A 25,785-nucleotide genomic window follows, 5' to 3' on the forward strand; every position below is an offset into this window, starting at 1 on the left:
TTATTACTTGATTAGGTTCAACAAGAAAGGACCTATTGTTAGCTAAAAATATTGCTTGATTATAGCTATTAGGTTCTTCGGCTCTATGAAGTCCAGCCCAGTTGATTCCCACGATAAAAACAGCCCAATGATTCGAACTCTTCGCTGTTCTTCACTGCAGCAACATTTCCCACCAATTTTTCTTTTAAACCGTGAAGAAGGTGCCCCCCTTATCCAATCCTGATGTCCCCTTAGTACATGCCCTGAAATGGGTGCCCCTTATCCAACTTAGGGGTGCCTTTAGAAATTCTTCTGGGATGTTTTCCGCACTTTTTCGGGGTTCCTCCGGGGTATTTCTGGGGGTCTCCAACATACTTCTGGGGTGCTTTTGGTAGTTATCAACGGAGGTCCAAATGCCGCATTTTTAGCCAATTTCGCCACAAAGCCTTATTCTTCCAAAAACACCCTCAAATAAATAAAATAACCAAATAAGTACGATATCGAGCACTAACAATATATACAAATGAGCTATATTAGACACATAAATGCGTCTATAAAATACCCCCAAACTTATTATTTGCTAGTCCCGAGCAAATCAAAACTACAAAATAAAATCCTAACTCACTTTCGCAGGCATCATCGATTGCATTTAGCGTATGCAATAAGCCTTTAAACCCCTAGGTGGCCCTAGTGGCCGAGTTATAGTCTCGGGAGGGCTTACCAGAGATATACCCACAAAATCTTTACTCCAGACCCTAGCTATCTACGCAGAACCTCGGAAAGCACTAAAGAACCTCCTTGGTTGGCATACTTATTGATTATTGGAGGAAGTACCCTGATGCGAAATTCCAATTGTTGTACACGAGTTTGCACTCAAGCATACTAAAACTCATATAAAGTGACAGAGCTCTACTCAGATAGTTTCTGGACATCATAAACCGGAGTCAACCAATCACATGGATAGATTAAGAAGGTGGATGTACATGGATGATGTTGACTAAGGTGAACCTATCCTAATGGACCGAGATATTTGTCTTGACTAATATCAACACACTGGAATATACAAGGGAACCAGTGGTCGATAATCCTAACTCTAGATCAACTCAGCTGGCATATACAAGGGTACCAGTGGTCGAATTTATTGTATTTATTCCGGTTGGTCTGGCCTCAATTTTTCAATTTTTTTTTTTGTAATCTCAGTCACTCTATTTCACCCTAGTAATGGTAAAAATAAAACAAAAAGAAGTGATCAGGATTATTTCGATGTTTCCATCACGAGGATATGGCAAAACTACCATGTTTTTTTTCTAACACCTGAGCTCTGTGCTTTTATGAATAGACTCTATAGATGTTTCCATCTAGTCAGATTGGTTCCTCGAATCCTAAAACCAAAATGCTTCCATCCACTTAGATTGGATAGTGCCATCCTTAATAACGATAAATTTCTAGGCTCTGGAGTTTATTTATTACAACTTAAAACTAACAAAAAGTTTATTCCCCACCCCAAACTTAAATCTAACATTGTCCTCAATGTTTCTAATGAAAGAGCAATACCAAAAGAATAATAAAACGAGGCAAAGGTAAAGAGTGAAGTTGGAAAGATAGTACCTGGGTAAAGCGTAACAATCCTTCTACAGAGACTAAGGAAGAAAGTAATAAACAACATACAAACCGCCTCGATGGTCAATCAAGGGTAAACAGGGTCCTCCAGAGGGACCTCCACAACATCACCTGTAGGAAAAGGCTCTAAAAAGGGCTTCAATCTCTGACCGTTAACCTTTGAAGAACTAATACCATCTGAGGTCTCAATCTCAATAGCGCCATGAGGAAAAACAGTACGGACTACAAAAGGACCGGTCCATCGAGAGTGCAGTTTCCCGGGGAATAGCTGCAAACGAGTGTCATACAGAAGAACTTTTTGACCTGGAGAAAATGATTTCCGTAATATGTTTCTATCATGCACAAGTTTCATTTTGTTCTTATACTCTTTCGCACTATCGTAAGCATCTATACGAATCTCGTTCAACTCATTGAGATGGAGTTTCCTATGGGCTTCTGCCTCGTCAAGTGAAAAATTTAGCTGCTTAACAGCCCAGTAAGCTCTATGTTCTAACTCAACAGGTAAGTGACATGCCTTGCCATAAACAAGACGATAAGGCGACATTCCAATGGGAGTCTTAAACGCAGTACGGTAAGCCCATAAGGCATCAGTAAGCCTAGATGACCAGTCTTTCCGACTAGGATTAACTGTTTTCTCTAATATACGTTTTATCTCCCTATTGGAAACCTCTACCTGACCACTAGTCTGTGGATGATACGGGGTAGCTACCTTATGTGTAATACCATATTTATTCATCAGAAGCCTAAAAGTCCCATTACAAAAGTGCGACCCTCCATCACTAATTATAGCTCGCGGTGTACCAAAACGTGTAAGTATATTATTTTTCAAGAACTCAATCACAACCCTATGGTCATTGGTTTTACACGCAACCGCCTCAATCCACTTAGAGACATAGTCTACGGAGATAAGGATGTATAGGTTACCAAAAGAATTAGGAAACAGACCCATAAAGTCAATACCCCACACATCAAAGACCTCAACAATTAAAATAGGGTTCAAGGGCATCATGTTCCTACGGGAAATGGTTCATAATTTCTGGCATCGTTCACAAGTAACGCAGTAACTATGGGAGTCTTTAAACAACGAAAGCCAATAGAATCCACACTGCAATATCTTAGCAGCAGTTTTCTTAGCACTAAAGTGACCCCCACAAGCATGATCATGACAAAAGGAAATAATACTGGACTGGTCACTCTCAGGTATACATCTTCTAATAATCTGGTCTGGACAACACTTAAACAAATAAGGATCATCCCAAAAGAAGTGCTTAACCTCAGCTAAAAATCTAGAACGATCTTGTTTACCCCAATGTTGGGGCATTTGACCAGTGACAAGATAGTTCACTATATTCACATACCAAGGTAATTGGGTGACAAGGAACAGTTGTTCATCAGGAAAGCTATCCATTATAGGAAGGGAATCATTTGGGGAACTAACAACTAGCCTAGACAAGTGATCTGCTACTACATTTTCTGCGCCCTTTTTGCCTCTAATGCCTGGAGAAAATTCTTGCAACAATAAGATCCATCTAATCAATCTAGGTTTGGTATCCTTCTCAGACAAAAGGTATTTCAAAGCAGCATGATCAGTATATATTACGATCTTAGAACCTAAGAGATAAGGTCTAAACTTTTCTAGAGAAAACACGATGGCTAAAAGTTCTTTCTCAGTAGTGGTATAGTTCAACTGGGCTTCATTCAGAGTTTTGCTAGCATAGTAAATCACATGAAGTAATTTATTTTCTCGCTGACCTAGCACAACACCAATAGCATAATCTGAAGCATCACACATGATCTCAAATGGTAGGTTCCAGTTGGGTGCCTGGACTATGGGGGCAGTAGTGAGTAAAGTCTTAAGCTTCTCAAAAGCCTCTAAACAAGCATCATCAAAGAAAAACTTAACGTCTTTTGCAAGCAAATTGCAAAGAAGTCTAGAAATTAAGCTAAAATCCTTAATGAATCGACGATAAAAACCTGCATGCCTCAAGAATGACCTAATATCTCTTCCGGTTTTTGGGACCTGTAAAGTCTTAATAAGATCAACTTTGGCTTTATCTACCTCTATACCCTTAGAAGATACGATATGCCCCAAAACAATTCCTGAACGAACCATAAAGTGACATTTCTCCCAATTAAGCACTAAATTCTTTTCCATACACCTAGTCAAAACTAATGACAAATGATGCAAGCACTCATCGAAAGACGAACCAAACACTGAAAAATCATCCATAAAGACCTCTAAGAACCATTCTACCATGTCAGAAAATATGCTCATCATGCAACGTTGAAAAGTTGCAGGGGCATTACAAAGTCCAAAAGGCATGCGTCTATACGCAAAGGTACCAAAGGGACAGGTAAAAGTGGTTTTCTCCTGGTCTTCTGGGGCAATAACGATTTGATTATATCCAGAGTAGCCATCTAAAAAGCAGTAGTGACTATGTCCAGCTAATCTCTCTAGCATCTGGTCGATGAAGGGAAGGGGAAAGTGGTCCTTCCTAGTGACCTTGTTCAATTTCCTATAGTCAATACAAACACGCCAACCCGTGGTCACTCGGGTCGGCATTAACTCATTGTTATCATTCTGGACTACAGTAATACCAGATTTCTTGGGAACTACCTGAACGGGGCTGACCTACTTAATGTCTGAAATGGGGTAGATAATGCCTGCATCTAATAGCTTAAGAACCTCAGTTCGAACTACTTCTTTCATATTGGGGTTTAGTCGACGTTGCATCTCCCTAGAAGGTTTGGTGTCTTCCTCTAAATAAATCTGATGCATACAAACAGTAGGACTTATACCCTTAATGTCTTCTATGGTCCACCCTAAAGCTTCCTTGTTGTTTTGAAGGACGGTTACTAGCCTACTTTCCTGATATCTATCCAAGTCTAAAGAAACAATCACAAGTAAAGTCTCAGACGGGCCTAAAAACACATACTTCAAGGTATCTGGCAATGGTTTTAGGTACAACTTAGGAGGCTATTCTAAAGAAGGAACTAGGGTAGACTTAGAAACTGGTAGTGGTTCGAACTTAGGTTTCCATCCATTACTAGTATCTAACAAAGGGGTTGAATCTAACAAAGAATTCACCTCATTAATCACCTTATCATCGTCAAAATCAATCCCAAAGTGAGCTAGGCATTTCTCTAATGGATCTTCTAACAAAGTGTTTGGTAATGACTCCTCGACTAATGTTCCTATCATGTTCACCTCTTCTATATTCGAGTCATCTAGTTCAGAGGGTAGATTACTAATATTAAAAATGTTCAGCTCAATAGTCATATTACCAAAAGACAAATTCATAATACCATTTCGACAGTTAATGATCGCATTGTATGTAGCTAAAAACGGGCGACCTAAAATCACTGGTATTTGGTTCTCTGGGTCAGGGACAGGTTGGGTATCTAGGATAAAAAAATCCACTGGATAAATAAACTTGTCAACCTCTATTAAAACATCCTCGATCACACCACGAGGAATTTTAATGGACCTATCAGCTAACTGAAGTGTCATCTGGGTAGGTTTCATCTCACCAAGTCCTAGCTTAAGGTACACATGATATGAAATTAAATTCACACTGGCTCCTAAGTAAAGCAAAGCTTTCTCAACACGGTACTTACCTACTGTACAAGCAATGGTAGGGGACCCTGGGTATTTATACTTAGGAGTAGTGGTATTCTGAATAATAGAACTCACATGACTAGCTATGAAGGCTTTCTTCTGGACACTGAGCTTACGCTTTCGCGTACACAAGTCCTTAAGGAACTTGGCATAAGATGGAATCTGCCTAATTGCATCTAATAATGGAAGGTTGATATTAACCTGCTTAAAAACCTCTAGTATATCATTAAAGTTGGACTCCCTCTTAGTCAGAACTAGCAGCTGGGGAAACGGGGCTCTGGGAACAAATCCGGGCTCATCAGGACCCTCATTGGTCTCTTTGGAGACTCTATCAGTCTCCTCATTTCTGGCTCATAAGGGTGAACTACAACATGTTCACTTTCAGGTATGTCGACCTTATTATCAACTTTCTTTCCACTCCTAAGGGTTGTAACAGAGTTCACATGATTGTACAATTTCTCTCCTCTAGGGTTAGGATCAGTATGACTAGGGAACCTTCCTTCTTCTCTCTCATTGATAAACTTAGCTATTTGACCGACTTGAAGCTCTAATTTAGCAAAAGACTGGGCACTATTCTTAAAATTCTGTTTGGTTTCCTCTTGAAAATTACCCTGGCTTTTTACTAACATTTCCTGGCTTTGTGATAGCATCTCCTGGCTCTTCCTTAATATACTAAGGGTTTCCTCTAAGCTGGTTATTCTATTCTCAGATGGGTTCTGGATCTGACCTGAAGAGTTCTTAGTATAACCAAAACCTGGGGGAGGCTGAGAATTACTAGACTGGCCTTGATTCTGGCCCTTAGACCAAGAGAAATTAGGATGGTTTCTCCAACCAGGGTTGTAGGTCTCTGAGTAGGGGTCAAACTTCTGACGGTTTTCAAACCTAGCATTGTTATAGACAGCATGAGCTTGCTCTTCACTAACCTGACCTTCCCAGAATGAGTTATCGGGCTCTATTCCACAACTAGAGACTTGGGCGGCTCTATAAGGTTCAACAAGGGACCTATTTTTAGGCTGATTCAATTCCGTTACAAGGCGATATAAATCAAGAAGAACGAAACGAGGACAAGGGACCTAATCAAGGACCTATTTTAAGGACCTATTTTTAGCTATAATCAAGCAATACTTCGTCTTCAATCGTCTCTATTAGGTTCAACAAGGGACCTATTTTTAGGCTGATTCAATTCTGTATCACTGGGTCTTAAAAATCTTTTTAAGAAATTGAGGAGACGACCGTACGGAGGAGACTCCTCGAACCGAGCAAAATGTTAAACCTCACACAGATGCACCGCTGCAAAGGGGGTGCTTTAGATTCGAGAGATCAAACTGTAGTACTCCGGCCTAAATCAAGACAATGACCATTCCAGAGTAAATTCGGTCACAAGAGAGGATAGGTTGATCTGTAGGAGGGAAGCTGGGAAATGTGTGGAATCAATAGTAATCAAAGATTGTGGGTGTGTGAATTCCGAATATGATAAGCTCTGAATGATTGAAATTGCTCAATCGAGAGTAGTTGCTCAATTGATGAGTTGATGATCTCTTGTTGTCGATGAGACGTGAGATTGATGATATTGTTGATGCTGATGATTCAATCATGATTCAAAGACTTATTTATATTGCTAGAATTTTAAACACCATGATCCCATGAAGTGTGACAGTTTATGGAATCAAGGAGTGGGGAAGTGGAGATCGTGTTTGAAACCAGTTGCTCAACGTGTGGAGACTTGGTCGATTTTCCACACACTACCTCGTGAATTCCTTCAACTGATTGCACGACTTGCTCACATTTCATCGTGTGTTTGAACACACGTCCCGTAGACCGCCAGACCAAAACCCTAAGTGATATCCCCCAAAGTGACACGATTGACGTCTCGTGGTATGTTAGTCAGTTGATGACTTCGTGGTTTGATGGGACGACGAGTCCATGTAGTTGCTGAGTTGAACATGATATTCTGAAACTCATGAGTTGAACATGTCATGAGACAGAGTTATAGTTCTTACGATGAAGTGAGCAAGTATTGCTCATTCGATGGATCGTTGAATATTGATTGTTGAACCAATATTTCTTGGTTTGAGCAAATATTCATCTGAGCAAGTGTTGCTCATGTGATGAATTATTGAATATTTGATCATCTGAGCACGTGTTGCTCATCTGATGGATTATTGGCAGCGTACCAAAAATATTAATTAGAATACTGGTCGTTGAACCGAGCATAATTAATAAAATTAATGACCATGAGGTCGTCATAAAATTAATAAGGTTGGAATCTGGAATGATGATCCTTGGATTCAGAAACCCTAATTTGATCAATTGATGATCAATTCATGGTCCGTCAGAATTTTAACCATGGGACGAAGGAGGGAGCGACTACATGGGACCGTGGATCAACCATGTAGTGTCCATATGCCCACGTGAGCAAATACAAATAACTCCTAAAGAGTTGACGATTTGTTGGTGAAAGAATGATCAAATGTTGGTTTAATCATTTATTTGAAAATGCTCGTCTGAGCCTTAGGTGAGAAAACCTAATTAATTATGACGGAGTGAGGGACCGACCATGGGTCATGAAACTGGCCCTGGTAGTCACGTGACCGCCTGATGATCACTTCATGAAAATCCAAAGTGTTTGGAAGAGTCTTGGACCTAATACGGGCAATTGTGCGAATTAGGTCAAAACTGTGAAACTTGATGGGACCGGCTTCTGTAAGCCAAAGAGCCAATCTTGGTCGGTAAAGATAGCATGCTCGTGTCCCCAAGGCGTCCGCGTCTCAGTCATGAGAATTTTGATATTTTCTGGCGTGCAATTGAGCATCTATTCGAAAAAATATGCCAAAATTAGGGTTTCGACAAAACTGAGGAAAACACCATGAGATGATGGAAAATAATTATAAAATAAGGAATAAGGAGGCGTGGGACTTTCGAGGACAAGGCATGGTCGGCCGGTCGTGGCCACGGTCCCGTGGTGCTTTTTCCTTAATTTTATAATATTTTGATGATTTTATGAAAAATTCATGAATTTTGAGAAATTTGATGAATTTAGGGAGTTTCCATGAATTGAAGGAGTTTTCCTGAGTTCAGGGAAGCAAAAATATTAAAATAATAAAAAAATGGCGTGTGGGACCGTGGAGGCGGGGCCGGCCGGCTAGGGCCCGGTCCCACGAGTTTCCCTAATTTTTATGTATTTTTAATGTATTTTTCCATGATTCGAAGGGATTTTCCTAATTTGAGAGAAATACCATGAAATCAAGGAGTTTCATGGGATGAAGGAAATCCTAAAAAAAAATAAAAATAATAATAATAATAAAATACATGGGCGTGTGGGACCGACTGAGGCATGGCCGGCCGGCTGGGGCCCAGTCCCACATGTTTCCCTAATTTTTATATTTTTGTTTTTTTATGTATTTTTCCATGATTTGAATGTATTTTACTAATTTGAGAGAAATACCATGAAATCAAGGAGTTTCATGGGATGAAGGAAATCCTAAAAATAATAATAATAATAAAATACATGGGCGTGTGGGACCGGCTGAGACATGGTCGGCCGGCTAGGCCCGGTCCCACGTGTTTCCCTAATTTTTATATTATTATTTTTTTATGTATTTTGAAAATACCATGAGTTGAAAGAATTTTCATGAAATCAGGGAAATAATAATAATAATAATAAAATAATGAGGAACCATAAGGTGTGGAGCCGGCTGGGACCAAGGCATGGCCGGTTGGCCAATGGTCACACCCCACACTATTTTTTCTTAATTTTATATTATTTTCATGGGTTTATGAAAACGCCATGAAGTCGAGGAGTTTCCTCGAGACGAAGGAGACTTGTTCAAATGAAAGGATTTTCACCGGATGAAGGAAAATAATAAAAACATGATAAAATATAAAACTGGTGTGGGATTGGTCATGGCACGGTCGACCAGTCAATGAATCCAATCCCTTGGCGCCTTGGTCAATATTTTGATTATTTATTATTTTCTTCCTATTTTGCAATAGGTTAATCGTTTCGTCGTATTTTGAAATACTCGTTCGTGCAATGACTGTTAGTGCATCGTCGTTGAACACACTTTCACCATTTGGATCGGGGCTTACTTATAGGTAGCTCAGACGTCCGGTTGTTGATTATTTATTATTAATTGTGGAACTCAGTGGAGAATAATTCACAAAACTGAGTAATAAGATGTTTATTATTAATTCATAGGATCAGATGAGGATTCGACTACGAATTCATAATAATAAAGTGAGCATTAACATTCCAAGGGATCGTAGATTCGACCATAAAATCGGAGTAATTAAGTTTTATCTATTACCATTTATGAGACCAGTTGTGGATTCGATCATGAAATCGAATGCTATTCTATGAGATCAAGCCGTGGATTCGATCATAGAATCAGAACAATTGTTATTGCCATTCCATGGGACCAGTCGTGGATTCGACCATGGAATAGGAGCAATAATAGATTATTCTGGGAATTCAGTAGTGAATGTCACGGCAGGATTAATATTAATTAGAAATAATTAACTTTGTGGCTCTATACTAGCAGAGAAAGCTGTCTAGGAGCATTAATTATCCCGATATGAGCTTGTAGGTAAGTTATATCCTTTATATAGTCAGGGTAAACTCGTTGTTTGTTCCTGAAGACGTTATCGCTCTATACTAGCAGAGCAAGCTGTCTACGAGCCGTCCATCTCGTGATACTATATAGAAATAATCACTGAAAGTGTTCAGTGTTCATGAGATATGTCGTTGTCCAGTCGTGAGACAACATATCTACATGTACTCTGAGAGAAAGTACTCTCCGTTTGGAATTCGATGAGAGACCCTTGTCTCAATACTCACGTCTGATTGCTGGATCAGAGCTTCGTATGATTATGAGTTCACGATTTTAGCCCTTGTCGAAAATCCACCATCTACAAATACAAAAAAGATAAAGAAACTTTAGTGGCTCATATTATATAGTCTAATCTTAAACATTCCTCGAAAACTTCGTCACTTCCAAGTACTCCAATGATCCCAAAGGTTGTAAGTTTAGTATCACCATTGTTGAAGATTCGTAGCTATAACAATGAGAAAGCATCGGTCTTGATCATTGTTATACAGTGTCATAGTATTATTACACAATGTCAAAGTCCAATTGTATCACAACTTCAACAATAATACTATGGTGATATGTATCGCTCCCCCTTAGTCAATACTCCATCTCACATGGAAACCACTCCCCCTTACACAGTGATCCGAAAATCATATGTATTTGTAGTATGAACTACATATTAATTCTCCCCCTTTTTGTCAATAAAATTGGCAAAGGTACAAGAACGGGATCATAATGAAATTTCCGTAAGAGACATTTCATGACCAAAATAAGAATACATACCATCTTAATTTAGATGCAATCATATAGCCGAAGCTAATAGCATTCATCAAGGAGTTTAAAGATACAAGATAACCCCTTTAATATTCCACAACCACACTCCCCTCAATATATTACCATTAAGCACAAGTTCAAAAGAACTCTCCCCCATTTGATGTCATTCCCGAAAGAACAACAAGAGCGACCTTAATTTCAAAAGAAAAGAAGGGTTTTATCGGACACCAAAAAACCAAGAGAATGATTTTCTATATCCAAAACACTCAATCAAATTAATTACAAGTAAACCCATGATTAATTTAATCGGAATACGCAATCAAATTAAACACACAAGGTGATCAACTTAATTGATTATGCTCAACATAAGAAAACTTATGGAACATATGACTAACATAACCATTAGAAAATGATTATGATATCCGTTCATATACTCAACACAAGAAAAGAACTTACGGAATATATGAATACTCAACTAGACTAATTACAAGAGAAACAATCAAACTAATCACAAAAGTAATCAATTTAATTGTCAATTATTTTGCTCGACATAAGATATTTACGGAGCAATAACTAAATAACCAAACGAAATGATTAATTTAGTTCAAGTATTCTCAACATAAAGTACCTCATAGAACAACCAACAAATCTAAAATAATCAACTTTGTTGTACCGTGCTTAACGTAAGACACGTTACGGAGCCTCACAGTAATACATAGGATATAGATCAATAAGGATCTTTACTGTGGAATACACCAGGATTCATTCTATCTTCCATCATTATATTCATAATAACATTAATAGGTATAATCCTTGAAAACAAAAGATTTTAACCTATCTTCCATCAAATAATTGACAATATAGGCTTAACTTTTGTATTTGTCAAAAGGCTATTCATCCTTTAATCAATAGGTGAATACCGATCATGAACGACTTTACCTTTGACAATATATGGGATCTTCAAGTTCACGGACGCAAACATACACATCCCATCACAAGTTGCAATATAACAAATCACAAAGATTAATACTGCAAAAACATCATCCTCCATATATTTTTAGAATTTAAACCAAAAACCTAAAAACGAACAAGAAGATGAAAAAAATAGCTATGTGTAGTCAGAATCATTATTATTCAAGCACTAGTTATTCTTCCAACTAAGACAAAAATAAGACATACTAGGCAACAATGTCTTTGAGAAATTCTTTATCATTCCCGAACTCTTTGTCGTCAACAGCCATTGAAACATATGGTTCGTGAATGAAAGAGTTGATATAAATGAACCGTCTTGGCTGATGATGTCGAACCAGGGCCTTCTGAATTTCCAAAGATCTTAAAATGCAAGACCTTATTTCACTAATCTCCTTTCTTACATCCTTCAACTCATCAAGAACATCGGAAAACTTCTGAGAGTTAGAAGGGACAACCCTTGGCTTTCTTGTATTCCTCCTCTTTCTTTTCAATGAAGGAGTTACTGGAGATTTTTCTTTTTCCTTGATTGATGGCTTAACAATCATATTGACATCTTTTCCATCCAAAGACATGATGCTTAGAGAATAATTATAAACAATTGGTTTTTGTGAGTGGAATTCATAATCCCATTAAGAAGTCTTCAGATATAAAGGATATCATAGAGGAAAAAGGAATGTAGGGTTCGCAACCTTAAAACAGGTTCGTGGATGCCCAACTCTTAACCCTATAAATAGTAGAATTGTCGATAATAACCCTTTATTTTATTTGATAGACCGAAAAAACAAATCAAAACTTTCCTAAGGCCTGAACGGTACACAATCTTATCTCTTTTGATCAGGCACGTGAGATAAGATTTACAAAACAACACAATCAATTTTTGTTGTGATGAACAACAATTTGTCCACTATTTTCCTCTAGAGAGGAATCTTAAGGCTTCTGTCTATCAAAGCGATTTGATCATACCTTCTTATAATGGTCTTATTTTGTCTTTGGAAACCAACTTCTTAGACGAAGATAAAATCCTACATACATCAACAGTTTTCTGAGCAAGTTTTAGCTTCATTTCCAATCGATTTGCTCTTCGTTGAAGTTTGTTGGCGTACCTCACTTGATGTTTGTACTTGTAACATCTTGATAGTTCATGACCTTTATGAGAACAAAACGAGCACGTCAAACTTGGATAATATTCAGGCATCTGTGGTGTGAACGCATCTAGACACATAGTAGATCCTAAAACATTACAACTAGATTTTTCAAAGGATGGGTTAATTGATTCTTCCAGCTTGATTGGATTATCCTCTTCACTGAAACCATCAAGGTTGATATATGTATTGCTACAGTTATCAAAATCAATGTTTTCACGTAGAAGACCGACACTTGATTTCATGTCTTCATCAGAATCATAGATCTCAGACATCTCATCAAGTGTTACAGCAAGACCTTTGTTCCCAGTGTATTTTCTACGATTTAGGCACTCATTTGCAAAATTAACAAAACCTTTACACTTAAAGCACTGTGGCATATCCTCGTCATCAGCCTCGTCAGAGTCCATGTTTTTAGGAGGAACGCGATTGTGAGGTTTATCTGATGACCTAGGTTTGTCTCTTGAGAACCGTTTACTTCTCTTCAATAGAAGATCCCTAAACTGTCTTGTTATCAAGGAGACTGATTTTTCAAGGTCTTCATCCAAAAAATCATCCTCAGTATGATCATCCTCAGAGACATACACTTTTTTACTTTTATCAAGTAATTTAGTGTCCTTTAGTGCTTTGAATGCAACATCCTTAGATTTAGATGAATTTTTGTGATCAAAGATCTTAAGCTTTCCAACTAACGTATTTCTGGAGATATTATCTAGGTTATTTCCCTCAACGATGGCATGCTTCTTAGAATCGTATCTAGATGGCAGCGATCTGAGAATCTTCATCACAATTTCCTTTTCAGGAATAGTCTTACCCAATGCAAAAGATGCATTAACAATTTCAGACGCTTTGTGAATAAACTCATCAAACGTTTCTTCATATGCCATACGAAGGTTTTCCCAATCAGAATTAAGGTTTTGAAGCCTAGCTTCCTTCTCACTGGTATTACCTTCAAAAACGGTTTCTAAGATTTCCCAAGATTCTTGCGACTTAGTGCAATTACACACATGGTGCTAAATATTTAGGGTAATGGCATGTATGATAGCATTCAAACCGTCACATTTTTTCTTTGCAGCAAGTATCTCGGCAGGGGTGTATTCACCAATGTTCTTGGGAACGTTTACATCTGCAACTGCCACAACGAGAGGATCATAGCCATTAACAACATATACCCATGATTGAAAATCACGCGCTTGAAGAAAAGATCGCATAGAAATTTCCTCCATAAGTAATTAGAGCCATCTAAGACTGGTGGTACGTTAATAGAGATAGCACCACTGTCCATAGAGTCAGATCGCTACAAACACAGACTTGTAAGGTCTTAAACGTGTTTGCCTGCTCCGATACCAATTGAAAAAGCGGGGGTCTAAGAACACCACCCAATATTTCGCTTAGCAATCTGTATGGACTAAATCCGAAACACTTTCTAGAGAATCAACTAGACAGTCAGACTCAATCTAGATAAAAGTATCTCAAGGAGTTAATATCTCAATCTCTCGATTTAATCTTACTCAAGCAAACTGCGAGTATCAATTAAAGAGAGATAACTTGGATGGTACCAAAGACCAATATCCAAGGATCAATCAATATCAATCAACAACTGTAAAGTCGGAATCTCCAATTGATTGATCTAACGCATAACCTGTATTATTTCAATTATAAAGATAAAAAAATATAATGCGGAAACTGAAATAACACAGACACCGGAAATTTTGTTAACGAGGAAATCACAAATGAAGAAAAACCCCGGGACCTAGTCCATATTGAACACATACTGTATTAAGCCGCTACAGACACTAGCCTACTCCAAGCTAACTTCGGACTGGACTGTAGTTGAACCCCAATGAATCTCCCACTGATCCAAGGTACAGTTATGCTCCTACGCCTCTAATCCCAGCAGGATACTGCGCACTTGATTCTCTTAGTTGATCTCACCCACAACTAAGAGTTGCTACGACCCAAAATCGCATGCTTTAACGATAAACAAATCTATCATCCACATACAAGTCTATCAAAAGATCAATCTGTCTCCTACAGATAAACCCTAAAGGTTTTGTTTCTTCTTTTGATAATAATCAAGGTGAACAAGAATCAATTGATAATCCGGTCTTATATTCCCGAAGAACAGCCTAGATTAATCAATCACCTCACAACAATCTTAACCGTATGGTAGAGAAACAAGATGTTGTGGAATCACAAACGATGAGACGAAGGTGTTTGTGATTAATTTTTATATCTTGCCTATCGGAGATATCAAATCTCAAGCCAATCAATATGATTGTACTCGTACCGTAGAAGATGCAAGATCAGATCACACAACTACGATAAAAGTAATATCGGTCTGGATTCACAATCCCAATGAAGTATTTAAGACGTTTAACCCGGTTTGAGAAAATAAAACCAGAGGGTTAAAGGAAAATCGACTCTAGTATGCAAACTAGTATCACACGTAAGGTGTGGGGATTAGTTTTGCATAATACTAGATGTCTCCTATATATAGTCTTTCAAATCAGGGTTTTTCCTTGGTACAAAGCAAACAATATCCACCGTTAGATGAAAACCTGGTTTAGATTCATGCTAATATTTCTCAATCATTAGATCGAAAACTTAGGTTGTTATACACACTTGAACTGCACGCCTCTAGGTTTGTTAACCGTACCCAAACTTGTGCATTGTTGGTTCAATAATAGTCAACCAAAAGGTTATCCATATGAGCATTTCATACCAACCATGTTCTTCTTCACCATAACTAGTTCAAATGACTCAATTGAACTAGTTAAGAGAGTTTTTCAATTGCAAGGAAATCTTATGTACTACACAAGACACAATTGAAGCAAAGATGATTTGATTCACTCGAATCGGTTCATGAAATTTTATAGCCACGGTTTGCAAACTGCATTCCTTAGTCTTTATAAGTTTAAGTTCAGAAATCATCTTCAGATATATAACATTTTTCAAGTTCGCAATCTAGGTTCGCGGACTTAAGAAACCGGTAGATTTTACAAACTCCAGCAGAAAATCTCGGCAAAGAATTTCCGCCGGTTCGTGGACTGGGTTCGCGGACGCAGCTAGTTCGTCAACTCCAACAAAATTTGTTGGGATGAGAAGTTCGGCAGTTTGCGGACTGAGTTCGCGGACTTGGCTCACGCCATTCTCCGGTTTCTCTTGATCAACAAAGTTCGCAAACTTTGGTTCAAGGAATAGGACTTATACATAAATGTGTTTCCACAACAATGTTTATGTCCACCATTGGTTATGTAATCTAAACTCTCATTTCAATCGTTGAAACATTCTCAGAGGACGTTATATAATTGTTATTCACAAACCATTTTTCGTCAGAGCAATTTTCAAAGTGATTGAAACATATCATGACTTTCGCCACTAGGTAAAGATAAACTTGATCGAAGCGAAAAGCTTACCAACATATATTTCGAGATTTAGATAGGCGAGGTATACTCGACTCGAAATACCAAATGTTTATAATCCAAGTCTATATGTATATCCTACGACTTCTTGTCTCAAAGAGTAGGATATAGAGTAGATAGACTTTTGAGTGACAAATAAGTTCAAGTCTTCACATACCTTTTTGTCGAGAAGTTGCACCGGTTCCTTGAGTAGTTATTCTTCTTGTATGATGAATCACCATGAAGTTCTTGAGCTCAACTACACTTTCTATCCTAGTCCGAGACTTAGCTATAATAGACTAGAAATCAAGAATTATAGTTTTGATCACTAACATTGACAAACATGCTTGAGATAGCAACGCATGCGAGGTCGACCGAGCAATGCTTAAACAGTTGTTGTATTGTCTCGATCTCGTATCCATAGACGATCACACGAAGTGTGAACCGATTAGTTGCATTATATCGACTCAGTACATATATAATCACTTTCGGAGAAAGGACTTATTGGTAGGAAAAGTTTTAGCTTGAGGTATATTTGGGTACCGTTAAGAGTTGAGAGAGAAATAACCACACCGTATGAAAGAATTCGGATTCGAGAGTGATCACAAGCCTCGACTTCTTCCTAAACAATAGGGTTTTATGATAGTTGCACTCAAAAAGACCGCTTTTCTAGTCTCTCATGTGTGCAGATAAAAATAAAGAGTGAAATTATGTACACGTTGACTGGTGGGAAGGATAACCTTCCGAAATAATTTCTGGAGACTCCACAAAGTTGTGGGATTAAAAATCTTTTTATGATGATCTATAAGAAAGGAAATGAATCATTATGCAAGAATTGGAGTACTCACATACCTTCACATCCGATCGGCAATGAACACCACTCTCACAACATCCATAGAAACGTCTTCGGTCTTCAACTGTTGATGATGAACTTCGTAGAACTTTGACAATTTCTAATTATTTTCTTCAATTTCCTTGTTGCTTGGAATTTCTTCTTGAATGGTGTTATTTAAACAAAACTAGGAAAATAAACTACAGTTTTTTTTTAATTAAAAACAACAAAATAAATAATGAAATTTCCATGGATGAAGGACTTTATCACTCACTTTTCCACAACTTGTATTGTCTGGATTTCTTAAAATTCACTAATTCTCATCTTATTTTCTTTTCTTTGCTCTTGTAAAATACCTCTTCAAATGTGTATAGAGTTCCGCTCTTTGCACTATATCTTTACTTTGAATAAGAATTTTACTTTCCTTGAGTATTTGCATGTAAACCTCGGACTATTTCAACTTTCTTCATGTATTCTGACGTTGCTCTACTCGTTGATGATGATGTATTTCTATGGATCTGTTGATGTTGTCGAGAGAGAGAGTGGTGCCAACTGCAAATCAAACTACAAGAAGGAGTTTTCATCTTTGGACGTCATCCTCATGATTGACAAAATTAGCACTCAAGATATCAAAAATAGTGCTGAAAGTGGTGCGAAGTTGGGTAGATCACCATTCCTACCCGGAACACACACTCTAAAAGGACTTTTTGGTGCCTCGCTTGATGTAAAATAGGTAGTCTCCACTAAGGGTGATCACAACTCTAATACCAAATAACTTTGTTGCACCTAATTTTCCACTGGCATGGTTAAGTCCAACTTTAGCGCTCTAACAACTAAGAAACCCGATTGTGTTCTCTGGTACTTCCAAGTTCAGTTATTTCGGTCAGACTCTCTATGTAAACATAGATAGAAGCATGCTAGTGACACTAATATCTCTAAAAGTTGGAGGTTTTATGCAAATATGTATAAAGATTTTTAAACTTTTGATTTTTTTAAGGTGGAAAAGACTAAAAACTCTATATGCAAAAAAATCCCCCATACCTAAATCTAACATTGTCCTCAATGTTTCAAAATATGGTAAGAATTTAAACAACAGAATACCATGAGAACCATGGATTAGAGAAAAGGGAAAAGATTACCGGTATATTGGCAAAAGCAAGGTTAGAGCTTCATTATTCAAGGATAGAATCCAACATTTTCAGTTGATGTCACATTGGATTAACGCACATATATACAAGAAGGTCTAGAAAATATAATTACCTACTGGATTATACAATGATGATTCATCATATACCAATAATCTAAAGAGTTGAGGATCAACCCAAAAGACAGTGTGCAAAGATTTTAGTAACCTCACACAATTATAAAAAGACAGAAATTTAAGCGAGGTTGTCAAAACAAATGAGCTACCCCCAAACCTGAATTTTACAGAGATATGACATTTATGAACAACTATCGAATCTTGAGGTGCTTCCCGCACAATTCCAAAGTCTAAACTGACATGTTCAGGGATGGGAAAAGAAACAGGAAGGGATTCCAGATATAGCCTCTCAATGACAGGATACTTAGTGGAAAAAATGTCCAAAAGAATTTGAGATGCACATAACTCTAGCCCTAGGTTGGGAACTGTCGGTAACATGAATTTAGCACATTCTAAAAGAACAATATCCAGGTCAGAAGCAGGACAATCTGTTTGTGACTTAAACATGGAACTAGATGCGTCTAAGTTGTATGCATGTGCAGGTTCAAAAGCATCACAACTCAGTTCAATTTTTCCCAAGTCAGTCACAAGAATAACAATATCATGCTCACAGTCATTGAATAAATTAACAAGCCCCAATTCAGAATCATCATCAAAAGATTTATTCTCATGCATAGACAAATCCTAAGAAACATCATGTTGTGACCTAGGCAGGGAAATAGAAACGTCAAACATATTTTCATGCATGAGATCAATAGTGTCATTAGAAAAATCAGCCTTCCATAAGTCGGACACAAGTTGTGTGTCATGCTCTCCTTCACAACACAACTGCACAAATTATCTATCAGCACCAAAATTATCCGGATTGTGATGAAATTCAACATTAGAAAGAACATTATCAATGTAGGTCTCTACACCGTGGTCTGGCATTCCGAGTCACATGACTCCGAAATTGGGTCTTCAAGAAGAACTAGCTCTTCTAACATCATATCATCATTAGAGTAGTATGCATACTCTTCCATGTTAATAGTTGTGGTGTCCTCAGTCGACTCATTTACTTTTAAATTAGGTTCATACTCAACATCAGTTGCATGAGTGGGACTGGGTACACTATTTTCACAGTTTGATACATCATCATCGTAACAAGGACTTTTCCATCCTGGAGTGCAAGTATGTGAGTCGGCGTTTTTTGTTTCACATAGAGCATTACCATGATGTGTTCTACAATGGTGCAGGCCATGAAATTTAGGGAATTTTTCACTCAAATGGTCTGAGCTATCACACGTTATACAAACATGGAGTTCAGTTTGCTAGGGACAACAACATTTGTATTTCTATATTTTTCTAGAGCTTCGCCTCTCCTAGTCATGCAGTTCATGTTTGTATCAGAGTCCAAATCGGACTCTAACTCATGGGAGTTGACCATATCATGTGACAATATCCTGGTTTCCCTAATGGGTTCCCATTGATGGGTTTGCTCTGCAAGTTCAGCTAAAAATAACCATACATCATCGACAGTTTTTTCAATGAATTTACCATTACACATAGACTCAACCATGGATCGAGTCTTAAAGTCCAGTCCTTCGTAAAGAATAACGACCAGTTTCCACTTCTCAAAGCCATGGTGAGGACATTCAATCAGTAACTCATTAAACCGTTCAAAATAATGAAAAAGATTCTCTCCATATAACTGGAAAAAACAGTTAATACTTTAACGAATAGAGATGGTCCTATGTTGTGGAAAGAATTTTCTGAAAAATTGATTTGTGAGTTGTTCCCAAGTGGTGATTGACTGTAGTCTTAGACTGTAGAACCATGATTTATCCTTTTCCGTTATAGAAAATGTAAATAAACACAATTTCAGAGAGTCTATGGACATATGTTCATATTGCATAGTCCTACAAATTTGTTCAAACTCTCTTACATGATGATAGGGGTTTTCAGAATCAACCCCTCGATATATCGGAAGAATTTGTATCATGCTTGTATTCAATTCAAATGGGACATTAATCTGGGGTAAGACGATACATGATAACTGATTTTTTCTTTTGGGGTACATGTACTCATGTAGACTATGGGGTCTATTCATAACATCACCCATTGTCTCAATTGGGACGAGTGTGTCAAAAAATGGGAATGGGTTTCAAGCAGGCAGTCTTGATGAATACTAACTAGCCAATAAACTTAGTCATGAAGAAATACAACCAGGGCCTAGTGATTCATTAACTAAGTATTCATTATAATTCCCTAAAACACAGATGTACACACACAGAGTATAAGAGTATACTTACCTCCTAGAGTGACCGAGAATATGAACAACATCAGTGTTCTTCCTTCCTTTTCATCTTTTTCTTGGCCAAAGTAGAGGTCTATCTAGCACCACCGGTACAAGACCGGATGTAGGCACGACAGATGAATGTGTTCTGCTCCTTTTTGCTCTTTTTTGACTTTCACAGCGGAAGTTCAGCTACCTGGTTTCTCAAGAGAAAATTTTAGTACACAGAATGTAAATACACATGAAGTATGAAACTGCTGCTACAAACTGAGCCTGGAATGTTTTGTTGCAGGGAGACAAAAAGGGTGAGTGTAAGATGAAACCAACACGTAATGTACTAATGTACAGGGGATGGGATGCGAAAATGCTTGCACTGAAACAGAGTGCTGACAGACTGTAAACTGCTAGTTAGCAAGCAGTACCACACTTGGTGCTACAAATATTTATACAGAGAAGTGACCTACAGCTAGAGGTGTAAAACGTGTCGGCCCGGCACAGCCCGGCACACGAAGTCGCGTGCTTCACGTGCCATGTGTCGTGCTGGGTTGTGCCAACGATTTAAACGCGTTGTGCCGTGCTGTGCTTTACTAGTCAAAAGCTAGGAACAACACAGCCCACGGGCACAGCACGTAACGTGCTGTGTCGTGCTGGCACACGTGCTATAAACAATTTGAGATCACTTAATGATATACATTAAGTCGGACATTATCACGATATCTAAATAGATAACATATAATTTGAAATCATGTCATGTGAATTAATGTTCTAGTCAAGTATATATAGGTAATGACATTATTTTTATAACACATTTAATATATTTTCCAAATATTTAGGTATTAAATGTGTTATAAAAATAAGCCAGCATAAAATGTCAAAAACTAGCTAGAATTTGTAAAATATACACAAAATGTGATGTATTATACGTTGTTATATTATGGATTTGTGCATGTTTTGACGTGCTTTCTTAACGTGCTGTGCTGGATTGGCTAGCACAACCAAAGGCTTAGAAATCTCAAGGGGTATTTCACAATGCAGCTGAGATATGGGTAACTCAGGATATGCAATTTCAACTTTAAGTACAGGTGACAGAGTGAAACAACAGGTGTTAAAACCGAGACAAAAACATCACAAACTTATATGACTCACTGATGGATATATACAGTTGGATATGTGCTTTTAAACTATGAATACAGACAGAATGCACAAACTAAGCTACAAGACACCGCTAAGACGCTACAGAATTAAGCTTCAAAAATCAGATGGAATAAATCTACAAAATGTACATGCTATGCTACAAGCGACAGAATTACAACAAACCTATAGATGCAAGGTATATGAGACAGAACTGTAGGAACCTAAGTTATGCTAAGTTATACTACGTGATAATGATGCAAAGCTTCTTATTTTAATCAAAGAGAACTGAAAGAATGCAGTTATATGAAAAGTTACAGCTAATAATTACCAGACAATGATGCAACCAGCCTTACAAAAAAAAGATGCAGTCCTGGAAATGCAGTGTGACAGAATGCAAAAGATAGAAATAAAAATTACAGCTAAAATGCTATAGAACAAAGCTACAAAATGCAAAATATATATCAGATGGATTATACTAAGTTATACCAATGACTCAAATTTAAACAAATATATACACAGCTTACAGATGCAGTTATGCGAATGACAATGGAATGGTAAAAATGACAGTTACTACAACTAATATGATACACAACTAAGATACAACTACAACAGCAGGCTACAACTTATAGTAGCAAATGAACTGAAAAACATGCCGCAAACTAAGAATGTTAAAAACGAAAGAAAACTTCACAGACCTACAATCCACACTACAGGATGCGATTCAGCTATGATGCAAACAGAACGAAACAAATTTAACACAAACAATACTTATATACAATGAGATTACTAGCATGCTTAAACTGAAATGAGATGATGAATACTGTACACTGGTAGTGATCTGCAAAACCAGCTACAACTCCAATGCTTACGTTACAGATGCAATTTTCATGAAAAACTTCAAAAGCTAATTACAATATAATGCTTATGACTAATGAAACAATTTAAGTGGATTGGAAAATAACAGAACCAATGATGCAATGACCTATGAACTAAAAGAGTTTGAAAGATACAACAAACCTATCAGATGCACAATGATAGACACATTTTTGTGTCTAATTTTTCCTCAATGTCTGTATTGTTGGAACTCTATTTTTGTACTAATATTGTGTTTTTATGTTTGTTTAGGTGTTTTTGGAGAAAATACCCTTGTATGGAAAGAGTTGCTCAAAAAGTGATGATTTACACCCCAGGATAAAGTATTAAAGGCACCCCAGAAATGCACCGGAAACGTCCCAGAAATGTCCCGGAGGAACCCAGAAAAATTACTATTTCCACCCAAGAATTAATATTTCAGCCCAAATTGCTAAAGGGACACCCGTACAGGATTAGTGGGAGGTCATCTTCTTTATTTGAAAAATCAAAATTGGCGGGAAAAGCTTCCTTTCAACTGGCAGAATTTTCGATCCAATTTTGAAGGTGTTTTAGGGTGATTAAATGGCTGAAACTTGGTGAGATTGTTCCTAGGATATATATAAACCTATTGCAAGCGTTCTGGTCGATCGAATTTGCCTAGAATCGGCTAAAAAAGTCATCATCAGAGAACAGGGCAGTCACGGGTTTGAGAGGATTTTTGAGGGATTCAGACGTGTTATGATGATGCATGGAGGACTCTAGCACACTTTTGGACCGTTTAGAAGACAATTAAGGTTATTTTTCAGCTGCAGACGCGTGATCAAACAAAACAGGGAAGAAAATATTTTTAGAATATTTTTCTTTAAACCGAATAATGAAGGATTATATGGAGTTATTGCGAGGGATTAAATGTTGCTGTTGGGTATAAATTAACTCCTTGGGTCGAGTGGAAGGGCTGTCAAGAGTTGGGAGGAGAGAAGGAACGCTGCAGAATCGAGAACCATGATTTCTCTCTGCTGCTGCTGCCGCCATTGATGAAGATGAAGAACACGAAGAACGGACTCGCAGCAGCAGTCGTTTATCAACAGTCTCTAAGACGCACACTCGTGGGTCGTAGTTAGTCGTACAACAGCAGTTATCATTTATCGTTCTTCTTGTAACAGCTAAACAGCGCCTTTGCAACAGTTATTTCTGTTGCGATTTTTCTGTTCAATTGTTTTACACCTTTTCATCATTTGTAAACCACTTTTTGAGAAATAAATAATTATTTTGAGAGCATTTTTACTATGATGAGCTAAAACCCAACACTGGGACGACGGAGGAGGCCAAACTGCATACTTGGGGTAATTTCATTAATTCTTTTTAAGACTTTTGCATTAATTTAAAATTGAAATATGATTTGAATTAATTGGTTGTTATTTAATTTGATGATGTATGCTTGGCTTAGGTGTTTTGATACATCATGCTTATGACTTACAATCAATGTTTTGAAAATCTACTTTGGCAAAATAAGAGTCCATATAATTTATGTTTTGAGCGATTATTGTTGAGAATAAATCATTGAGCCCTATGTTATGAAAATTGGCCGAATCATTAGTCCCAGTACCTCTCGCCCATTGTGACAAATATTGTGTATATATTTTTATTTTTAAATCTTTACAAGTCCGAGCAACGAACTTTTACTACCACTTTCAATACTATAACAAATATTGTGTATATAATATTATTAGGGGGTATTTGATAGACGCATTTATGTGTCTAATATAGCCCAATTGTATACATTGTTAGTACCCATTTTTGTGCTTATTATGTTGTTTTATTTATTTGTAGGAGTTTTTGGAAAAATAATCCCTTGAGGCGAAATGGGCTCAAAAATGTGGCATTTGGACCTCCGTTGATAGTATACCGGAAGCGCCCCAGAAGTGTACCAGAAGTACCCCAGAAATACCTCGGAGGAACCTCGAAAAAGTGCGGAAAACATCCCAGAAAAATTACTAAAGGCACCCATGTTTTGGTTATTTCCACCCCAAGAAGTCTATTTCAACCCCACTTGCTATTTGCACCCCTGAACTGGATAGGGGAAGGTCTTCAACAAAATTCAAATTCTTTTTTTTGGCGGGAAATTTTTCTTCTTCCCTGGCAGAATTTCGTTCGAGATTTTGATGGATCTCTTGGGAGATTAAAGAGCTGAAACTTAATGGGTATATGTTATATTAGTATAAGAAGATATTATGGTGGTTGGGATCGATCAACTTTGGCCAGAAAATCAATTCCCGATCAAAACAGGAGAGAAGAATATCGGTTTCATTTTTGGAAAGAAAATCACGTAAAAGATGCTGCATGGTTGTGGAGTTAAGACCAGATACTTTCCTAGGTTGCGTATCAATCAGTTTCTGAAGATTTTCAAGGAAATTAACGTACACAGAGAAAGAAATAAGAAATTATTCTCAAAAATAATTTTCTTCACTGTGAAGATTTTTGAGGAGTTATGGCGAGATTAAATGAGGATTAGGAGTATAAATAGGCTATATGGGTCGACTAGAATGGGTTTCTAGAGTTTGGGGTCGAGAGGAGGAGTGTAGAATCCATAGGAATTGAGAGAAAAATTGACAGAGAAACTGCTGCTGTTGCTGCTCTAAAGAACAAGGAATCGGCCACGGTTTCTTCATCCGAATCGCAATACTTTCTTCATCTTCGCAACAGTTTCTTCAACCGATTTGCAACAGCGTATTCAGCCACAGAACTTTATTTTCCGTCACCATTTGTTTCTTTGTAACAGTCCAACATCGTCTTCGCAACAGGAACTGCTGTTGCGATTTCTCTGTTGCATTGTTTACTCATTTGTAATCAACTTTGGAGCAATAATAATATATTTTGAGATGAATTACACCATGATGAGCTAAACCCCAACACTGGGGCGATGGAGGAAGCCTTAATTCATCTATGTGGTAATTTTATTTAATTCTATATTTACTTTTTGCACCAATTTTAATTGAATTAAGATTTTAATTAATTATTTGTGATTTCATTTGATGGTTTATGCTTATTCCTAGGGATTTTTGATATGCCATGCTTAAGAAATACAAGTAATATTTTATAAAATCTATTTTGGCAAAGAATAAAGTTAATATTCATTTTTTTTTTGAATTATAATTGCCTAGAATTAATTTCTGAACCATTTAAGAAATGAATTTGGCCGAATCCTAAGCCCCAGTAACTCTCACCATTGTTAATATTTTATTGTATATATTTATTTATTTTTTATTTTCTAAAAAAAATTATTCTTCACAAGTCCGAGAGTTTGAACCTCATTACTACAACCACGAAAATCTTTAAAACAAAATGGCGCCGCCGACGCGGACTTGTATATAGATTGATTTATTATTTTTTTA

At 37.4% G+C, this 25,785-nt stretch overlaps 1 protein-coding gene across 1 annotated transcript in view; it reads right to left on the reverse strand.

The window, feature by feature from the left end:
* Window positions 1-18,337: 18,337 nt before the first annotated feature.
* Window positions 18,338-25,785, reverse strand: part of LOC113278660 (CBL-interacting serine/threonine-protein kinase 9-like) — a 28,678-nt gene continuing 21,230 nt past the window's right edge. The window contains exons 5-6 of the mRNA XM_026527436.1: window positions 18,433-18,816; window positions 18,338-18,349 (exon numbers count right to left, since the gene is read on the reverse strand). Coding sequence (XP_026383221.1) covers window positions 18,338-18,349; window positions 18,433-18,816 — 396 coding nt within the window. The remainder of the gene's footprint in view (window positions 18,350-18,432; window positions 18,817-25,785) is intronic.

This window comes from Papaver somniferum, chromosome 5, assembly GCF_003573695.1.
Source record: "Papaver somniferum cultivar HN1 chromosome 5, ASM357369v1, whole genome shotgun sequence".
Classification (NCBI taxonomy): domain Eukaryota; kingdom Viridiplantae; phylum Streptophyta; class Magnoliopsida; order Ranunculales; family Papaveraceae; genus Papaver; species Papaver somniferum.